This window comes from Hemiscyllium ocellatum, chromosome 12 (assembly GCF_020745735.1).
Source record: "Hemiscyllium ocellatum isolate sHemOce1 chromosome 12, sHemOce1.pat.X.cur, whole genome shotgun sequence".
Lineage (NCBI taxonomy): Eukaryota > Metazoa > Chordata > Chondrichthyes > Orectolobiformes > Hemiscylliidae > Hemiscyllium > Hemiscyllium ocellatum.
This window is the reverse complement of record NC_083412.1, coordinates 83,672,022-83,691,671: the sequence shown is the minus strand read 5'-3', so window position 1 is coordinate 83,691,671 and position 19,650 is coordinate 83,672,022. Positions and strand designations below refer to the sequence as shown.

At 40.5% G+C, this 19,650-nt stretch overlaps 1 protein-coding gene across 2 annotated transcripts in view; it reads left to right on the top strand.

Moving 5' to 3' along the window:
• LOC132821176 (dual specificity tyrosine-phosphorylation-regulated kinase 1A) overlaps positions 1-19,650 on the top strand; it is a 119,812-nt gene that overhangs the window by 35,518 nt on the left and 64,644 nt on the right. For both annotated transcript variants that reach the window (XM_060833809.1, XM_060833808.1), the window contains exon 2: positions 8,124-8,191. In XM_060833809.1, the coding sequence (XP_060689792.1) occupies positions 8,182-8,191 (10 nt within the window). In that variant the 5' untranslated portion in view covers positions 8,124-8,181. The remainder of the gene's footprint in view (positions 1-8,123; positions 8,192-19,650) is intronic.

Genomic DNA, 19,650 nt, shown 5'->3' with positions numbered 1-19,650 from the left:
CTGTTAATTGAGTAGTTTGGTTCATCTTTTCTCTCTATAAAGTTGGCAAGACTTAGTAAGTTCATCACTGTACCAAAAAAAGTGGCCTGCAAGCGTCTGAATGTATGTATGACTTGCGTATTTTGTAGAGAGGCATGTGATAAAATTGATGGTTAAACAGATAACAACATTTGATATTAAAAAAAGTTCGCAGTATCTGGAATCTCTGCATGCTTAAAAATTTGGAATAGCAGACTTGACTTGTACTGCCCATTTCCGATGGCCCTTTTATTTGGCTTGTCAGGTTTTATGCTTGGGTTAAAGTTTGTTTGTTAATATTAGCATGTATGTGCTATTAGTATGTGACAAACCGTGCAGGAGAAACTCAGCAGATATAGCAGCATCTGTAGAGAGTGAAACAGTTAATGTTCTGAGTCTGTCAGATCTTCAGAAATAGTTCTACAGAAGAGCGGTACCAGATTTGAAATGTTAACTTGTTTTTCTCTCTCCACAGATGCTGCCAGATCTGAATTTCTCCAGTAATGACTTTGATAAATCTAACGTGTGGTATTTTGCCTTCATTATATTATAGTTTGTTAGCTTTTCAAAATATTCCACAATTTCCATTATGTGCCATGATGATTGCTTCCTTAACAAAATCTGTTTCCAGATACTGCTATTTCTTTTTGCCTCTTTGCATAGCATTGCAAATTGACCCAGATGAAAACTCTGACCTCCCCTAGCTTTCCTGCATAATATTTCTTTTCCCTGAAATTTAGGGGAAATAAAATTGGTGGTTGTTGTACATGGGGATGTTCTCTTCTAAGTTTGTATCTGCAGGTTTGCTTCATCTTTTAACATGAAACTGTAATTTCTACATTTGATTGCTGCAATTATATTACCTGAGTGCTTCAGCTCAGCTTGCATAGTAATGCCCAGATTTGTCTCTTTAATGTTGGTAGACTGAACTTGGAAAGGTCTGCTGCTGTGCCAAGTCGTTATGATTGCTTTGAAATTCTAGTGAACAGCCTGAACATGCTCTGAATCTGATTTCACACTGCAATGGAGCTGTATTCCGCAAACTGCACAGCTGGATTGATGTGCAGTTTAACTTGTAGTGCATTCTGAAGCTGTGTAATTGCAATACTGGCATTCACATGACCGTGTGGACAATTATGCCGTTATGTGCTTCCACAAAAAGCTGGCCAAATCCAATCTGCCAATGGATGCCATATCAGTCTTCTCTTGATCATCAAAAATGTTCTCCAGTGTAACATCCAGTAGCATTAACTTAGCAACAATCTGTGCTTTGCTTACTTTGGTTTCTACCAGGACCATTTGGTTCAAGATCACTTTTCAGCCTCACCAAATCGGGACAAGAGCTGAATTTGGCATGTGAGGTGAGATAAACTGTCAGTCGTGAATTTGGAATATGTTTGTGAGGCAACCTTTTCATTCACTAGCAATGTGTTACTATTGACTTGCAATTGAACTGTACGAGCTTTACAAATATTCTGGTGACAGTAGCAGGTGAAAGACTTGGTATTCTGCTCACTTTTCCACTTTTTAGAATTTGTCTACAATTTACAGGGCTCAGAACAAGTTTGGAACATTGTCATTCCTTCAAACTTTCTTACTGGCTTCAAGGCCTATGCATGGCAGTGTCTTCTGAAACTGGAAATCAATGCTGCTGTTGGCATATTGATACTGATCTTCATGCGTGCAACATCATAATGACTGTTGCACGGTTAAGAGGGAGTATTTGCTTACTTGGATGTGTGTTGCTTCGACAGCACTAAAGATATTAATGCCAACTGAGACACAGTCTGATTTGGTTGACACCTAGTGTATCAACATAAATAGGCCCTTGCTTGACCAATGGCGCACAGATGTTAGTATCATCTAAATATTCACAGTAGGGACACAAAGTCTCATTTGTCATTACCTCCCAAACCTGTGACCCTATTGCTTGGAAGATGAAAGGCAGCTGTTGAATGGAAGCATGTACTGCGCTGTATTTTTCTATGTTCTATAGCTACTTTGAAGTTCTCCTTCAAACCATTTACCATTCTGACTTGGAATTGTCACTGTTGTTTGACTGTCTGCTAAACCCCCAGCTGCACAGTCCATGTGATGTTTTATCTACATCACATGGACTGCAGTGGTTCAAAAAGTTGGTGCACCAGTGTCCTTAAAATAACATTTAAGGATGGCCAACAAAGGTTGGCTGTGCCACCAATGACCATGTCCCATTAATGAATGAAGTGAAAGAAAGGCATGTCAGCTGACGTAACTTGTATGTAGATGTTTAGTGATATGCATCATTTTGCACATGCCTGAGCTATGTATTAAAATAGCCATCCTAAATTACAATTTGAAGGTTAATGGCTGGACTTGTACATTTTTATTTTAAATCTTGGCAAACAGGACAGTTTCAATAAATGGTACATAAAGAATGCTTAATATTAATATTGGAATGTTTGGTGCACAATTGGATTTTATTAAAAATCAACAGTCGCAGGTGTTGGACATTGGTGCTACAACATGAAAGCCAAAAATGTAATTAAAACTTGCTGCAGTGCTAGGTTTTGTTTTGGGATTGCCATCATAATTGCATACCCCTCATCCGTATAAGGTAAAGCAGATACAATCTGAAGGGGTAAAGTTTGTTTTCGGAATGATACAAGAGATGGAAGAGTAGGAAGGAAAGCTTTTTAATTGTCAAAGTCTAAGTATGAATGCTGAACAATATAAGAACATGAAAACAATAGTTTGTCTCCAATTAACAAGTTTGTTCTGCTATTTAAGGCATGCAAAGAAAAATGGTTTTTGCCATATATGGCATTCTAAGTTGGAAAGGAGGATTGCAGCATAATTGTAATTTTTTTAGTGTGAAAGACCATTATCCAAATTAGGAGTAAACACAGGAGAATATACACAGATAACCCATTACTATAATGTGATTTTGATTAATCTAATTAAACCAATGTTCAGTGGAAGTGGGGGAAGAAAAAACTTCAGTGAAGATTACAAGAAGGTAGGTAGGCACCCTGTACCTACATTGATTAGTTGTCTCAAGAATTCACTTGTATGACTATTGAATAGAAGGAGTAGTAGAACCAATGGGGAAGATAGCTTATGATTATAGATTTATCTTGATTTTTATGAAAGTTTACAGCCAAAGTAATTCTTCTGAGCAGGCAGGAAATTTAGGTTAATAAAGCAACAGATTGTACGTGGTATGAGAGGGAGAACGGGTGAATTATGTGTTGGTATTAGGAAATTGTTGGCTCAGAGGTTAGCATTGCTGCCTCAGTGCAAATGATCCAGTTTTGATTCCACCCTCCGAATATGCAATCTCCACACAAACATTCTTGGTGTCTGTGTGGGGTTCCTGTGGTTGCTCCAGTTTCCTCCCACAGTTCAGAGATGTGCAGGTTAGGTGGATTGCTCATGAGAAATGCAGTGTTACAGGGATAAGGCAGGAGGATGGGTCTGGATGGGGTGATCTTCAGAGTGTCAGTGTGGACTTGATGGGCCAAATGGCGAGATTCCACATTGTATGTATTCTCTAATTCTAATTTAAGATGTGATGGATACGAAAGAGACCTGAGAAGATGATATAGTCCTGTTTGAGAATCCACTTTGATGTTGAAGAATTCTGTTTTGTTCTGTGGTATTATTTAAATTTTTAATCATTTTGTAATGATTCTCCATCAATTGTATCTTTGTAACCAATTTGCCAATTTGCAGAATTAATTGTGCTTAACTCTCATTTTCTTTATCTGCTCCAACCTGTGGTGTTTTGAGGCAGAATTTTTGTTGTTTTGCAACTATACCTTTTTTCTCAGCAACCAACTTGTACAAATTCAGAATTATTTCTTTTACATTAAAGTTCTTGACTTAAAATATATTTCAGCTTTTGAGAATCCATGCATTTGTACCTTTAGATCACTCATTATTTCTTCACTAAGAATCACTTTTTTAAAATTTTGTGCTATTTCTTAGTGTTTTGTTTTTAACCAAGTCTGCTGTACCTATGCCTGTCATGTGGACAAGTCTGTCATTTATCGTCATCATTGAGAATTATTACCGAACTCCATTTTCTTTTGTTCTCATAAAAATCTGAATCTATCTAGAAAGAAACAGATAAAAGGATTAAACTGTAGGAAAGTTTTGCAGTTTAGAAGGAGATGGGTGTTAAAATTGAATTGTTAAATTTTAGTCAAGCATCAAAAACTAGAAGATGTAAATGGCAGTTCAGGTCTGAAATGGAAATATATATTTCCACAAAGTTAGTAGATACTTGGAATTATTTCACACCGAAGGCTGCTGACCCTGGTTTAGATAACAACATTTTTAAGATTGGATCTGATAGATTTTTGATAGAGAATTGCAGGAGGAAATATTAGGTCAGATGACATCTCAGTTGTCATGAAGTGCAACCTTGAAGAAGGCATGTCAAGTGCAGAAAGATGTTCCAGATCTTTCAAAATAGCTGGAGATATTGATGTCACTGGAGCAATTACAATAGGTAGTATTCAAGGCGCAGACGTAAACGCGCATAGATATCTCTGGAATTATGTTAGGGGAGATGAGCGATTGGGAAGGATAGTAAGGGATTTGAAAACGTGGATGAAATTTTAAATTGGAAATGTTCGGTAGAAGCGAGCTTAAGTCAGCAAAGATGAAGTAGGTTAGTGAAAAAAGGTATAACTTAAGACATTGGCAGCAGAGGTTGGGATAACCTCAGGTTTCTGGAATGTAAAATAAAACAAAATGTTGGAAAAGCTCAGCAGGTTTGGCAGCATCCGTGCAGAGGAAGCAGTGTCAATGTTTCAGGTCCAGTGACTCTAGGGACATTTTAGAAGATTTCTATATGTGGAAGTACAATCCATTTTGCATTATAATTTTACTAATATCAACAGTCAAATTTTTTGCATCATTCAATGTGCTGATTACTAATCCAGTTGTTTGATCATTTCAAAAGTAGATGAGAAGTGAATACATTTAAGGAATATCATATTTCCATCAACCTGCTTGTAGAGATTTCAAAACATTAAACTTTACATGTCTCAAAATCACATGAACATATTTATATGGAAATATATGTGTAATAGTCTTTAAACCGCGTTATTTTGAATTGTTTAAATTGTACTAAATGTGCACATTGTGCAAATACTTTGTTCACATACCCGTATCAGAAAAAGTCTCCTTTATTGATCTGTCTTCTAAATGTTGGTGATCAATGTTATTGGGAATCATACTTGCTATATAAGATAACTGCTGTTAGATTGTAGTTGTTGAAGATCAGTCATCTCAACTCCAGAATATCTGTGCAGGAGTTCCTCAGAGTAGTGTTCTAGGCTTGACCATCTTCAACTCCTTCATTAGTGATCTTCCAGCGATGATAAGGTCAGAAATCAGAGTAATCTAGCATGGAAAGCGACCTTTTGGTCTAACAGATCCGTGCCAAACATAATCCCAAACTAGACTAGTCCCACTTGCCTGCTCCTGGCCCATATGTCCCAAATCTTTCCTAGTCATCCCTCCAAATCTTTCCTATTATGGGGTGTTCACTGATGGCTGTGCACCATTCATGATTCCTCGGATACTGACGAAGGGGTTCCACCCGAAATGTGGACTTCACCACCACCTGATGTTGCCTGGCATGCTCTGTTTTTCCAGCCTTCTGCTGGTCTTCCTCGAATACTGAAACAGTTTGTGATCAAATGCAACAAGATCTGGCTGGTAGCAAGTAACATTTTTGCCACACAAATGCCAGGGAATTACTATCTCCAATATGAGGTGATCTCACCACCACTCCTTGACATTCAATGATTTTATCATTACTGAATCATACAGTTATAGAGATGTACAGCACGGAAACAGACCTTTCAGTCCAACTCGTCTCTGCCAGTCAGCTATCCTAAATTAACTTAGTCCCATCTGCCAGCGTTTGGCCCATAAACCTCAATTTTTCCTATTCATACACCCAGTCTAGATGCTTCTTAAATGTTGTAACTGTACCACCCTCCACTACTTCCTCTGGCAACTCATTCCATAGATGCACACCCATGTCCCTTTTAAATCTTTCCCCCGTCACTCTAAATCTATGCTCTGTAGTTCTCGAATGCCCTATCCAAGGAAAAGACTTTGCCTCCATCCATGCCCCTCATTTTATAATCAACAGTAAGGTCACCTCTCAGCCTCTGGTGCTCAAGGGAAACAGCCCCAGCCTATTCGGCCTCTGCGTATAGCTCAAATCCTGCAACCCTGGCAACTTCCTTGTAATTTTTTTCTGAACCCTTTCAGGTTTCACAACATCCGTTCTATAGGAGGGAGACTAGAATTGCACAAAAGTGGCCTAACAAATCTCCTGTTCAGCCACAATATGACTTTCAAACTCCTATATCAGTGCTCTGACCAATAAAGGAGAGCATACCAAATGCTATCTTCACTGTGCTGTCTATCTGCAACTTCACTAAAAACACTCTATAAAACTATGAACCTGCACTCCAAGGTCTCTTGGTCGAGCAACACTCCAAGGACTTTATCATTAAGTGAATAAGTCCTGTCCTGATTTGGCTTCCCAAAATGCAGCCCCTCACATTGATCTAAATTAAATTGCATTTATCATGCCTCAGCCCATTGGTCCGTCTGATCCAGATCATGTTGTACTCTCCGGTAACCCATTGGTTGTCCAATGCACCTCCATTTTTGTTGTCATCTGCAGACTTACTAACTATACCTCTTATGTTTGCATTCAAATGATTTACATAAATGACAAAAAGCAGTGGACCGAGCACCAATCCTTGTGGTACTCCACTGGTCACAGGCCTCCAGTCTTAAAAGCAACCCTCCACCACCACTTTCTGTCATCTACTTCAAGCATCCTCCACTATCAGCATCCATGGGCTTATTAATGACCAGAAACTGAACTGGGAGTGTCTCATAAACATTGGCTACAAGATCACGCCAGAAATTATAAATACACGTGCGTATCTCACTTTATGACTCCCCAAAGCTTGTCCACTGTCTACAAAGCACAAGTCAGATGTGTGATGGAATGCGCTCCATCTGCCTGGATAGGTGCAGCTCTAAAAACACTCAAGAAAATTGACACCATCCAGGACAAAGCAGCCTATCTGATTGGCAGCACATCTGCTCCCTCCACTACTGATGCTCAGAAGCAGCAGTATGTAGTATCAGCAAGTTGCACTGCAGGAATTAATCAAAGATGTTGACACTATCAAAGCACATGACCGTGTCCATCTTGGAGGATGAGAATATTAACACCAGCAAGTTCCTCACCATCCTGATTTGGAAATATATTGCCAAATCTTCACTGTTCCTGGGTCAAAACCATGAAACCTCTTTTTTGAAGGACGTTGTGTTCAACCTACAGCATGTGATTGCAGCGGTTCAAGAAGGCGGCTCACTACCACCTTCTTGAGGGCAGCTGGAGACAGGTAATAAATGCTGACCAGCTACAGCGCCCACTTGTCATGAGTGATTTGAAGAAAAATTTAAAACAGACAGGCCTTGTACAGATGGACAAATCTTCTAACATTATGTCCATTCTATTTAATGTCTTCAAACTTCAGAACATGATGGGAAACTTAGTAACATGGAATCAATGTGGATTTCACCAGTTTGCCCATTCTCTCTCTTCGCCGCCCCCCCACCACCACCACCACCACCACCACCATATCCTAGTCCCAATTTCCCTCACATGGTCCTATCTGACCATCTCCCTTCTCACCTATCTGCACCGCCCTCCTATGACCTATCATCTTCACCCCCCACCTTCATCTTACCTATCGCCTTCCTAGCTACCTTCACCCTCCAGCCCCACTCCTCCCATTTATCTCTCAGCCCCCTTGGTCCAAAACCCTCATCCCTGATGAAGGGCTTCTACCCGAAACGTCATTTCTCCTGCTCCTCGGATGCTGCCTGACCGGCTGTTTTCCAGCACCACACCCTTCGACTTCATAAGTTGTACTCCTCAGTGACCTTGTTCCTTTCAATGCCAGCTTAACCTGATAACTAAATAATATCTAGTCAACATTATTCAGGTTCTGACATTGTAAATGTGTGGGGGTGGAATTATATACATTATGATTTTTATTTTGGTTTTGCAGAGTGCTGTGCAGCTGGATACTCCACAGAGAATGATATGAGACCCGACAGAAGAAGACAATGCACACAGGTATTTTCATCTTGATATCATTCTGAGATTTTATTGCTGAGGCATAAATCAGAAACTAGTTCTCATTTGCAAAGTCTCCTATTGTTTCTTTTCTGGATTTTTTTTCATTCTGTCAGATGGACGTCTGCTCAGTCTAATCAGAATTCACAGATGTCATTCTTAATTTTGTGGTTTGGATAAATGTAAATTCATCTTATTGAATGAAAGCACTGGGGAGGTTGCTCATAAGATTTAGTGAAATGATCTGTGTTTTTGTTATGTGGAGAGATAAAAGATGTTATTATTCCCAGAGCAGAAAAGGTCAAAGTGGAAATGTTAGAGGTTTTCAAATTATGATAGGTATTGCTATTACTCAGAAAAGCAAAATGATTTTCAATGATGGGGTGATAAGTAACCAGTGGTCATCAGTGCAGGACTTATACAGTTAATGGTAAGGTCCTAGGGACTGTTGCTGAGCAAAGAGACCTTGGAGTGCAGGTTCCTAGGTTCTTGAAAGTGGAATCGCAGGTAGATAGGATAGCGAAGAAGACGTTTAGTATGCTTTCCTTTATTGGTCAGAGCATAGGAGTTGGGAGGTCATGTTGCAGCTGTACAGGACTTTGGTTAGGTCACTTTTGGAATATTGTGTGCCTTCCTATTGGAAGATTGCTGTGAAACTTGAAAGGATTCAGGAAAGATTTACAAGGATGTTGCCAGGGTTGGAGGATTTGAGCAATAGGGAGAAGCTGAATAGGCTGGGCTGTTTTCCCTGGAAGTTCGGATGCTGAGGGATGCCTTTATAGAGGTTTATAAAATCATGAGGGGCATGGAGAGCATAAATAGACAGTTTTTTTTACCCTGGGGTGGGTGTGTCCAGAACGAGAAGGCATAGGTTTAGGGTGAGAGGAGAAAGATATAAAAGAGACCTAAGGGGAAATATTTTCACGGTGAGAATGGTGTGTGTATGGAATGGAGAGGAAGTGGTACAATTGCAACATTTAAAAAGGCATCTGGTTGGGTTTATGAATAAGAAAGGTTTGGAGGGATATGGGCTACGTACTCCCAAATGGGACTTGACTAGGTTGGAATATCTGATCGTTGGACTGAAGGGTCCATTTCCTTGCTGTATATCTCTGTGACTCTATGGTCATAGATTTAAGTTGGTTGGTTGGTGAACTGATCAAAGCCAACAATGAGAATTATCCTAGTTGCCGAATTACGTTTTGAAATAGACTGGCTGTATGAATATTGGGAGCAGATCCAGCAGTAATTTTTAAATGGGGAGAGAGCAGGTGAGTGTGACTAATTGGATAGCTCTTTTCAAAGAACTGGCACAGGCACAACAGGCTGATTAGATGCTTCTAATGCTGTATGATTCTCTAATTCATTCTTAGCTCAGCATGGCACTGGCTGATTTCATGTCATATTTACTGAAAACTATTGTCCCACAGCAGTGTCATTGTGGAACAAACTAAAGCTTAATTAATTTTTTTAATAGGTTTAGTCACACCTTAGTATAGTTTCAAGGAAAATATTTGGCTGAAGCATTAATGGACTGCAATATTTATTGTATGAATTTAAAGCTGCTACTGAGCTTACTTATATAATCAAGTAATCAGAAGTTCTGCCAGTTAGAATCAGCAATTGATATATTGCGAGTGGTATTTGTGCTTAAGATGCACTTGCAGCACAAAGGAGCTTGCTGATGGAACCGTACTGTTGCAGAATAAGTTTCTTTGGGGAACTGGAGCCCATAAAATGATCAGGTAGTTTTTGAGGAGTCTGATCCAACATGATTTGCTGATCCTGCCAGAAATCCAACTGTCAAGGTGTTAGACTATTGGAAGGAACCTGCAACAGGGAGGGTGCAAAATTGCGACTGTTTGGAACGATTTATACCATGCAAGACATTGGAGAAAATGATTGTAGAAAATAGTTGTTTTTGTTTTTTAGAAATTTAATTTATAGATCTCATGATCCCTATATTAAACAAGTTCTGTTAGGGTATGCATTTGGACCATTTTGTTTCAATTCTACAAATAATGGTCAGGCGTGAAGGGATGAAAAAAAATTATTTGCAGTGTGGAATATGTTATTAACAACTGCACAAATACATGCCTTACAAATTATTCTAACACAGATGTTAAAACGATTATTGGTGTCACTAACCCAAGCCAATTAGTAGCACTCGTAAATATTTTGGACTTATTTTATCTGCTGCAAAGGTATCTCAGATTGCTAGTTTTCATTTTTCTTTTTTATGAACTTTTTTTCCCAATCAAAATTTTCTCCAAGCTCAACAAAACATTAACTACTTTTGAATTGAGAGCTGAGTGTAGTGTGCAGATGGAACTTTTTTTTAAAATTGATTTTTTAATGTTCAAGTTAAAGTACATAGAACAGTGTTTCCATTTCTTTAAATGGAAAGAAATGACTTAAATGCATTAATTATGACTGGTGGGAGTGCAATGTATTAGTAACTTTTAAAAAATAAAAACCTACTAATTATGCCATAAGCTATTAAGTCCATGAAGTCTGCTCTACCATTCGATCATCACTGATATGCTGCTCACCCCCATTTTACTACCTTCTCTCTGTACTCCTTCAACCCATTACCAATTGAAAATCTGTCAAACTCCTCCTTAAATTTACTTACTGTCCCAGCATCCACCACACTTTGGTTTCCCCTCAACTCTTGTTTTAAATTTCTTACCCCTTATCCTAAACTTGTGACCTCTCGCTCTAGAATGTCCCAGAAGGAAAAGCATCCAATTAATGTCTATTTTATCCAAACTTTTTATCATTGTGAAAACCTCCATTTGATCTCCCCTCCGTCATCTTAATTCCAGAGAGTATAAGCCTGAACTGTTGAATCTCTTTCATCATTACTATTTTTTTGTTAAATTTCGGAAGAGTGGTGAGTTTTCAAGCAATACACACACAGTACTTACTTGGTTAAGATTATTGACAATTCTCTCAAATAGAATCACAGATATACAGCACGGAAACAGACCTTTCGGTCCAACCCGTCCATGCCAACCAGATATCCCAACTCATAGGCCCATCTGCCAGCATCCGGCCCATATCACTCCAAACCCTTCCTGTTCACATACCCATCCAAATGCCTTTTAAATGTTGCAATTATACTAGCCTTCACCACTTCCTCTGGCAGCTCATTCCACACACCTACTACCGTATGCATGAAAAAGTTGCCCCTTGGATCTCTTTTATATCTTTCTCCTCTCACCCTAAACCTATGCCCTCTATTTCTGGACTCCCCACCCCAGAGGAGTCTTTTTATCCTATCCATGCCCCTCATGATTTTGTAAACCTCTGAGGTCACCCCTCAGCCTCTGATGCTCCAGGAAAAACAATCCCAGCCTATTCAGCCTCTCCTCACAGCTCACATTCCCCCAATCCTGGCAACATCCTTGTAAATCTTTTCTGAACCATTTCAAGTTTCACAACATCGTTCCAATAGGAAGGAGACCAGAATCGCATGCAATATTCCAACAGTGGCCTAACCGATGTCCTGTGCAGCTGCAACATGGCCTCCCAACTCTTGTACTCAGTACTCTGACCAATAAAGCAAAACATACCAAACACCACCTTTACTATCCTATCTATCTGTGACTCCATGTTCAAGGAGCTATGAACTTCACTCCAAGGTGTCTCTGTTCAGCAACGCTCCCTCGGACCTTACCATGAAGTGTATAAGTCCTGCTAAGATTTGCTTTCCCAAAATGCAGCACCTCGCATTTATCTGAATTAAACTCCATCTGCCATTCCTCAGCCCATTGGCCATCTGGTGCAGATCTTATTGTAATCGGAGGTAGCCTCCTTCGCTGTCCACTGCATCTCAATTTTGGTGTCATCTGCAAACTTGGAAGCTTACAAACTGTACCTCTTATGCTCACATCCAAATCATTTATTTAAATTATGAAAAGCAGTGGACCCAGCCCTGATCTTTGTGCACTCCACTGGTCACAGGTCTCCAGTTTGTTCCAGTCTGAAAAATAGCCTTCACCACCACCCTCTGTCTTCAATCGTTTGAGCAAGTTCTGTATCCAAATGGCTAGTTCTGTGTATTCTGTGAGATCTAACCTTGCTGACCAGAATCCCATGGGGAACCTTGTCGAATGCCTTACTGAATTCCATATAAATCACATCTACTGCTCTGTCCTCATCAATCTACTTTGTTACTATTTCAATAAACTTGAAGTTTGTGAGACATGATTTCCCACACACAAATCCACGTTGGCTATCCCTAATCAGTCCTTGCCTTTCCAAATACATGCACATCCTGTCCCTCAGGATTCCCTCCAACAACTGCCCACCACCGACATCAAGCTCACTGGTCGATAGTTCCCTGGCTTGTCCTTACCACTTTTCTTAAACAGTAGCATCTCGTTAGCAAACCTCCAGTCTTGCAGCACCTCGCCTGTGACTATTGATGATACAAATATTTCAGTAAAAGGCCAAGCAATCACCTCCCTAGCTTCCCACAGAGTTCTAGGGTACACCTGATCGTGTACTGGGGATTTATCTCCTTTTATGCATTTCAAGACATCCAGCACTTCCTCCTGTGTAATATGGACATTTTTTCAAAATGTCTCCATCTCTTTTCCTACATTCTATATATTCCATGACCTTTTCCACGTAAATACTGATGCAAAATACTCGTTTAGTATCTCCTCCATCTTCTGTGGCTCCAGACAAAGGCCGCTTTGCTGATCTTTGAGGGGCCCTATTCTCTCCCTAGTTACCCTTTTGTCCTTTATATATTTGTAAAAGCCCTTTGGATTCTCCTTTACTCTATTTGTCAAAGCTATGTCATGTCTCCTTTTTGCCCTCCTGATTTCCCTCTTAAGAGTATTCTTACAGCCTTTCTCCTCTTCTAACGATTCATTCAATCTATCCTGTCTACACCTGACATATGCTTTCTCCTTTTACTTATTCAAACCCTCAATTTCTTCAGTTTTCCAGCATTCCCTATACCTACCAGTGCTTCCTTTCATCCTAACAGGAATATGCTTTCTCTGGATTCTTGTTATCTCATTTCTGAAGGCTTCCCATTTTCTCGGTGTCCCTTTACCTGCAAACGTCTGCCCCCAATCAGCTTTTGAAAGGTCTTGCCGCATACCATCAGAATTAGCCTTTTCTCCAATTTCTCCAACTTCTAGATCTGGTCTGTTGTTTTCCACCACTATTTTAAAACTAATAGAATTATGATCGCTGGCCCCAAAGTGCTCCCCACCGACACTTGCCACCTGTCCTGCCTTATCTCCCAAGAGTAGGTCAAGTTTTGCACCTTCTCCACGAGGTACATTCACATACTGAATCAGAAAATTGTCTTGTACACACTTAATGAATTCCTCTCCATCTAAACCCTCAACAACGATGGCAGTCCCAGTCTATGTTTGGAAAATTAAAATCCCCTACCATAAGCACAATTATTCTTATAGATAACTGAGATCTCCTTACAAATTTGTTTCTCAATTTCTGGCTGACTATCAGGGGTCTATAATACAATCCTAAAAAGGTGATCATCCCTTTCTCATTTCTCAGTTTCACCCAAATAACTTCCCTGAATGTATTTCTGGGAATATCTTCCCTCAGTACATCTGTAGTGCTATCCCTTATCAAAAATGCCACTCCCCCTCCTCTCTTGCCTCCCTTCCTTAGCATTTGTATCCTGGAATATTAAGCTGCCAGTTCTGCCCATCCCTGAGTCACGTTTCTGTAATTGCTATAATATTGCAGTCCCATGTTTCTAACGAAGCCCTGAGTTCATCTGCCTTCCCTGTTAGGCCTCTAGCATTGAAATAAATGCAGTTTATTCTCTGCTCTGTCCCTACCTGCCTTGATTGTTTGACTCACTTCTTTTCTCAACTGTACCAGTCTCAGATTGATCCCTTTCCTCAGTATCTCCCTTGGTTCCCACCCTTGCCCCCCACCCTTGCCCCACCGTACTCGTTTAAATCCTCCCGAACAGCTCTAGCAAATCTCCCTGCTAGTAAAGTTGTCCCCTTCCAATTGAGGTGTCGTCCATCCTCCTTGTGCAAGTCACATCTACCACAAAAGAGATTGCAATGTTCCAAAAATGTTTCTGAACTTGAGGCTCTTCCATTCTTAGATTCCAAGTCATGAAAATGTGATGAGTCATATTCAGGCAACCTGAAACTCTGGTTGTGGCCAAGACATCAGCAATTCCTGTAAATTCAGTAAAAGGATGCTCTGTGATGAGACAAAGTTCCAAATGAATAACTCTGAAGTAGCTAAGCTTGTGCATACTCATTATGTCGTTGGGCCAACAAAATGAAAGTGAGTTAGACTGCAGTGCTGAATCATTGGAAAACCATCTTTCAACAACGATGTTTCCACGAAAAATCTTTGGAAGTTTGCAAGTATAGCTCAACTTTTCAAGTACAAGAAGGTTTCAAGTGCTTTAGAGACAATGTTAATATGGCAATTGGAAAGTCATGGTGTCAAGTGAGAATCGCTCATTCTTCCATCATACTTGTCACACATTCTGAAGCCCAAAGTAAATGCCTTGGAGCAGTCTCTCTGCTAAGAAAGGGGATTAGAATAGCTAGCTAATTTTACATAGAATTTCTGCAAAGGAGCTTCGAGGCAGCTTGACGAGAGAATGTTTCCATTGTTGGTCCAATCCTCCTGGAAAGGGAAGTTCTCCTGGCCAAAAGTCTGGGCCAAAAGAAGCTCACTTACAGGTATGGATGGCTGGACCAATTGAAGATCAAACATATTGTCGTCATCTCTACCTGAGTGATGGTGTTGACAGATGACTGGCTACAAAGTGGTTTTGTCTGTGTCCTGAATGTAACGTGGATGAAACAAGACAGTTTTAGCACATTTTACCTCAAGGCCACCTGCAAACTGGAGGAGGAGCTCTTCCATCTCAGTAGCCTACAACCATTTTGCCTCGATGTTTGAATTCACCAATTTACAAGTCTCCCCTCTCCTGAACCCTATCCCAGCCTACAGCCCTCTGACCTGACCTGACCTGCCTGGCCATCTTCCTTCTCAACCATCTACTCCAAACTTTCCACAGACTTACCACACTCACTTCCCACCTTCCTCCATCTATTGCTATCTCTTCTATCTTTTCATTAGCCCCACCCCTCTTCTCCTCATTATTTCGCAGTCCACCTTCCCCACCCCAGTCCTGACGAAGAGTCAAGCCTGAAACGCCAACTCTCTTGTTCCTCTGCTTCTCGTCCTGCTGACTCTGACTTCCCGAGCATCTGCAGTCCTTGCTGTCTCTTATAACCTATGTTGTGCCAATTTATTCCACATCCTGACAACTTGATGTGTTATATGACGTTTTCCCTTCTTTCCGACTCTTTCATCATTCACCTTAAAGTAATGTAATTTGGTTCTTGCCACTTGTTTATATTAATATTTAACTCCTAACTTAATTATATAGCACAAATTAATGTTGCATTTTGTTGAAAATTTTGTTATCCACAAAAAGCTGTCACTTTGTTCAGTTAGAATCCACTTCTTGTGAAAGCTATGTTTATTGTTCATAAATGCCCAAGTCTGGATTTTATTTAGATTGTGTTAATCTTGTTATTTTGGTGTACGTGATGCTGATTTGGCTATATATATATATTTTTCTGAAAAAAAATTCCTGAAGAAGGGCTTATGCCTGAAACGTCGATTCTCCTGTTCCTTTGATGCTGCCTGACCTGCTGAGTTTTTACAGCAACACATTTTTAAGCTCTGATCTCCAGCATCTGCAGTCCTCACTTTCTCCTATATATTTTTCTGTTTGACCCTTTGAAAGGTGAAGGAAAAGGAATTCAGAATAATACTCTCTATATTCAAATAAAATGCCCTGTTGTTTATGAAACATGGGTGATGTTTCTCTGGGGAACATGATTTGTGACTTTGAGGGAAAACTAGAGACCGTGATGTTAGTACGTATTGCTACTTGTCTTGGTGGAGGTGGCAGGGGAAATCATAGCTGTTGGAGGGGTGAATAGTGAATTTGCATTTTGCATCCAGCAGATCTTGCAATCTGTCACCTTTGTAGATGGATTGCAAATGGGATAGGTGTTGAGCCTGTTCATGAGTGTTAATCAAGTAAGCAGCTGTCCAGGATGGGTCAAATTGTATTTGCACCTACATTGATTCGGGGAGTTATCGTACACCATCACAAACATGAACCTTGGTCGATTTGATTAGCCTTTGAGTCAAGACATGAACTGTGTATCTTGCCTAGCTTTGCCAATGAAGGAGGATCTAGTTAAGCATGTGGTCATTGATGGTACTCAGGCTATTGAATGTTGTTAATATGGCTAGGCTTACTTTCAATTAGAGGTTGTCATTACCTGGGAATTATATTGGACAAAGACTGCCTGCCTCCTATGACCGTCTTCGCCTGCATGCTAAGTAGGTTCTGCTTTTTAGGCTTAGTCTGGTGACGGTCATTCCCTGGTATATCTGTAGCACGAATATTAATTGCCACATTATTGCTAGCCTGGATACTGTCCAGATCTACATTTGATCATGAACTGCCTCTGTGTCTGAGGAGTCACAAATGGTGCTGAACAATGTGCAAACATCTGCCGCCACCAGCACACACACACACACACACACACACACACACACACACACACACACACACACACACACACACCCTTTATGATGAAGGACCAGTCATTATTGAAACAGCTGCAGATGATTGGGCCAACAACACTGTCCTGAGGAACTCTTGCAGAGATGCTCAGGACCTGAGATGACTGACCACAACCATCTTCCTGTGTGCCAGGTTTGACTCAAATAGTGGAGAGTTTTCCTACAACTGATTCCAGTTTTGCAAGGGCTCCTTGATGCCACATTTGGTCAAATGTGGTCTTGATGTCCAGGGCGGTCACTCTCTTCCCACCCCCTCGAATTCAGCATTTTTGTCCATGTTTGAACCAGGGCTGTAATGAGGTAAAGAGCTGAGTGGTCCTGGAGGAGCACAAACTAGGCATCGCTGAGCAGATGTTGCTTGATAACACTATTGATGACATCTTGTATCAGTTTCCTGACGATACAGACTAGATTGATGGACTGGTAATTGGCTGGGTTGGATTTGTCCTGCTTTTTGTGCACAGGACGTAACCTGGGCAGTTTTCCACGTTGGCTGCAGAGGAAGTTAACTCGGTTTCATTTTTTAAAATTGAAATTCCATGCAAGGATGTGTTTTCTTTTGTCATGAAGTGATATGGATGAACATGAGTCAGCAGCTTTAGAATACTAAATTTGGGACCTCTTGGGGAAACAAAATATGATTTATTTTTGAGAGGTTCACCACTTTCTTTTGCTATCAAGTGAATTGATTAATGACTCATTCCAAATATGTGACTTTTTGTGGTGCCCCTCAGTTGAAGAGTTAGCTGCACTTGTCTTCAAAATGAAAGTTAAGTACTCCTGCTGAATCCATATGCCCTAAACTTAATGCTTCATTTTAGAGTTTCTCTTTTCAAAATTGCCCTTTTTTTTCCTTCTGGGAAAACAGTGGTGGTTGCATGAGTGATGATAGTTTCTTTATGTACAGACGAAAGCAACATTTGGAAATGTAACAGCAAATCACAAGCAAAACTGCTAAGTTTGTATCAGTGTACCCATTGAATAGCATTCAGTGGAAGTAACCTCAGCCAATTTTCATTCTCGTTGTTCAGAATTGCTAAAGCAAACTTTATCTCCTCTGATGCTGCAGAGTCTGTGCAGGTCAAAGACTAAGTTTGACCCCGACAGCTAATTAGAAGTATGAACTGAATCCTGTTTTTCAGGGGCATTTACTAGTCTTTTATTTTAAAAATGTTATTTTAAATTGTTTGCAAGCCTCTAAAATCTGGAGGGGACATCCTTGGCTCAGTGGTAACATTAATCTTGAAATCACAAAGAAGTGGATCAGAGCCTTGGAGTCATTGAGTTATACAGCACGGGAATAGCCCCTTTGCTGACCAGATATCCTAAATTAATTTAGTCCTGTTTGCCACTGTTTGGCCCATATCAATTTAAATGCATCCTATTCATCCAGATGTCTTTTAAATGTTGTAATTGTACCAGTCTCCACCACTTCCTTTGGCAAGCTCTTTCCATGCATGCACCACCTTCTGCGTGAAAAAGTTGCTTCTTGGGTTGGTTTTAAATCTTTTCCCTCTCACCATAAACCTATGCCCTCTAGTTTTGGATTCCGCTACCATGTGGAAAAGACCTTAACTATTCACTCTATGTATACCCTTCATGATTTTATAAACCTCTACAAAGTCACCCCTTAGCCTCCGATGCTCCAGGGAAAGAGCTTCTCCCTATAGCTCAAAACCCCTCACCCTCGCAACATATTTTTAAATCTTTTTTTGAACCGTTTCAAGTTTCCACCTGTACCGAGTGTTGCGAAGTTTGTGGTTGGCCTTGGCACGGTGGGACACTCCAAGTTGAGTGCCATCCTTACATAGGACAAAGACCAGAATTGAACGTAGTATTCAAAACTGGCCACAAATGTCCTGTACAGCCTCAATAAGACCTCCCAACTCATGTACTCAGTGCATTCAACAATAACGGCAAACATATAACTAAAGGTGCAGTTCTGTACAGAAGGCATGATGCACTGCTGAAGATGCCAGCTTTCTGATCAGATCATAGAATTGAACTGTGCATGAGAGGCCCTTTGGCCTATAATCTGAAGCAATGTGTGAGAAAAATCCGACGTTCAGCCTAATCCCGTTTGCCAACACTTGGCCCATAGCTTTGAATGTTACAACATGCCAAGTCCTCATCTCAGTACTTTTTAAAGGATGTGAGGCAACGTGCCTCCACCACCTTCCCAGGCAGTGCATTCTCGACTGTCCCCACCCTCTGGATTTAAACAAAAGATTTTCCTTACATCTCCCCTAAACCTCTTGCGCTTCACCTTTAACCTGTGTCTCTACCTGACTGGCCTTTCAAATAAAGGGAGCAGCTCCTCCTTATCCACATCTTCCATGCTGCTCACAATCTTGTACATTTCAATCAGGTTGCCCCAAATTCTTCTCTGCTCCAATGGAAAGATCCCAACTGATCCAAGCTTTCCTCCAATTTGAATTTTCAATCCCACAGAGAATCCTGGTGCATCTCCTTTGCATCCTCTCCACTGCACTCGCGTCCTTCCTGTACTGTGGTGACTAGAACTGCGCACAATACTCTAGTTGTGGTCCCACCAAAAGCTTTGCTGCTTTTGTAAACTATGCCTCAGTTGATAAAGGCAGGTGACCCATATCCCAGATGCTAAACTGAAATATCTTCTCAGATGTGAATAAAAGGGTCCTATGGCAATAATTTAAGATCAGGAAATTCTCCAATTCCTGACTAAAATGTCACACCCAACAAGTTGAATCACCGATTTGTTGTGGTGCACATGGAAGGCCAGTGGTCATATCGTACCTGTTTGAGTTCCACTATCTAATATCAGTCTCCTGCGTTTC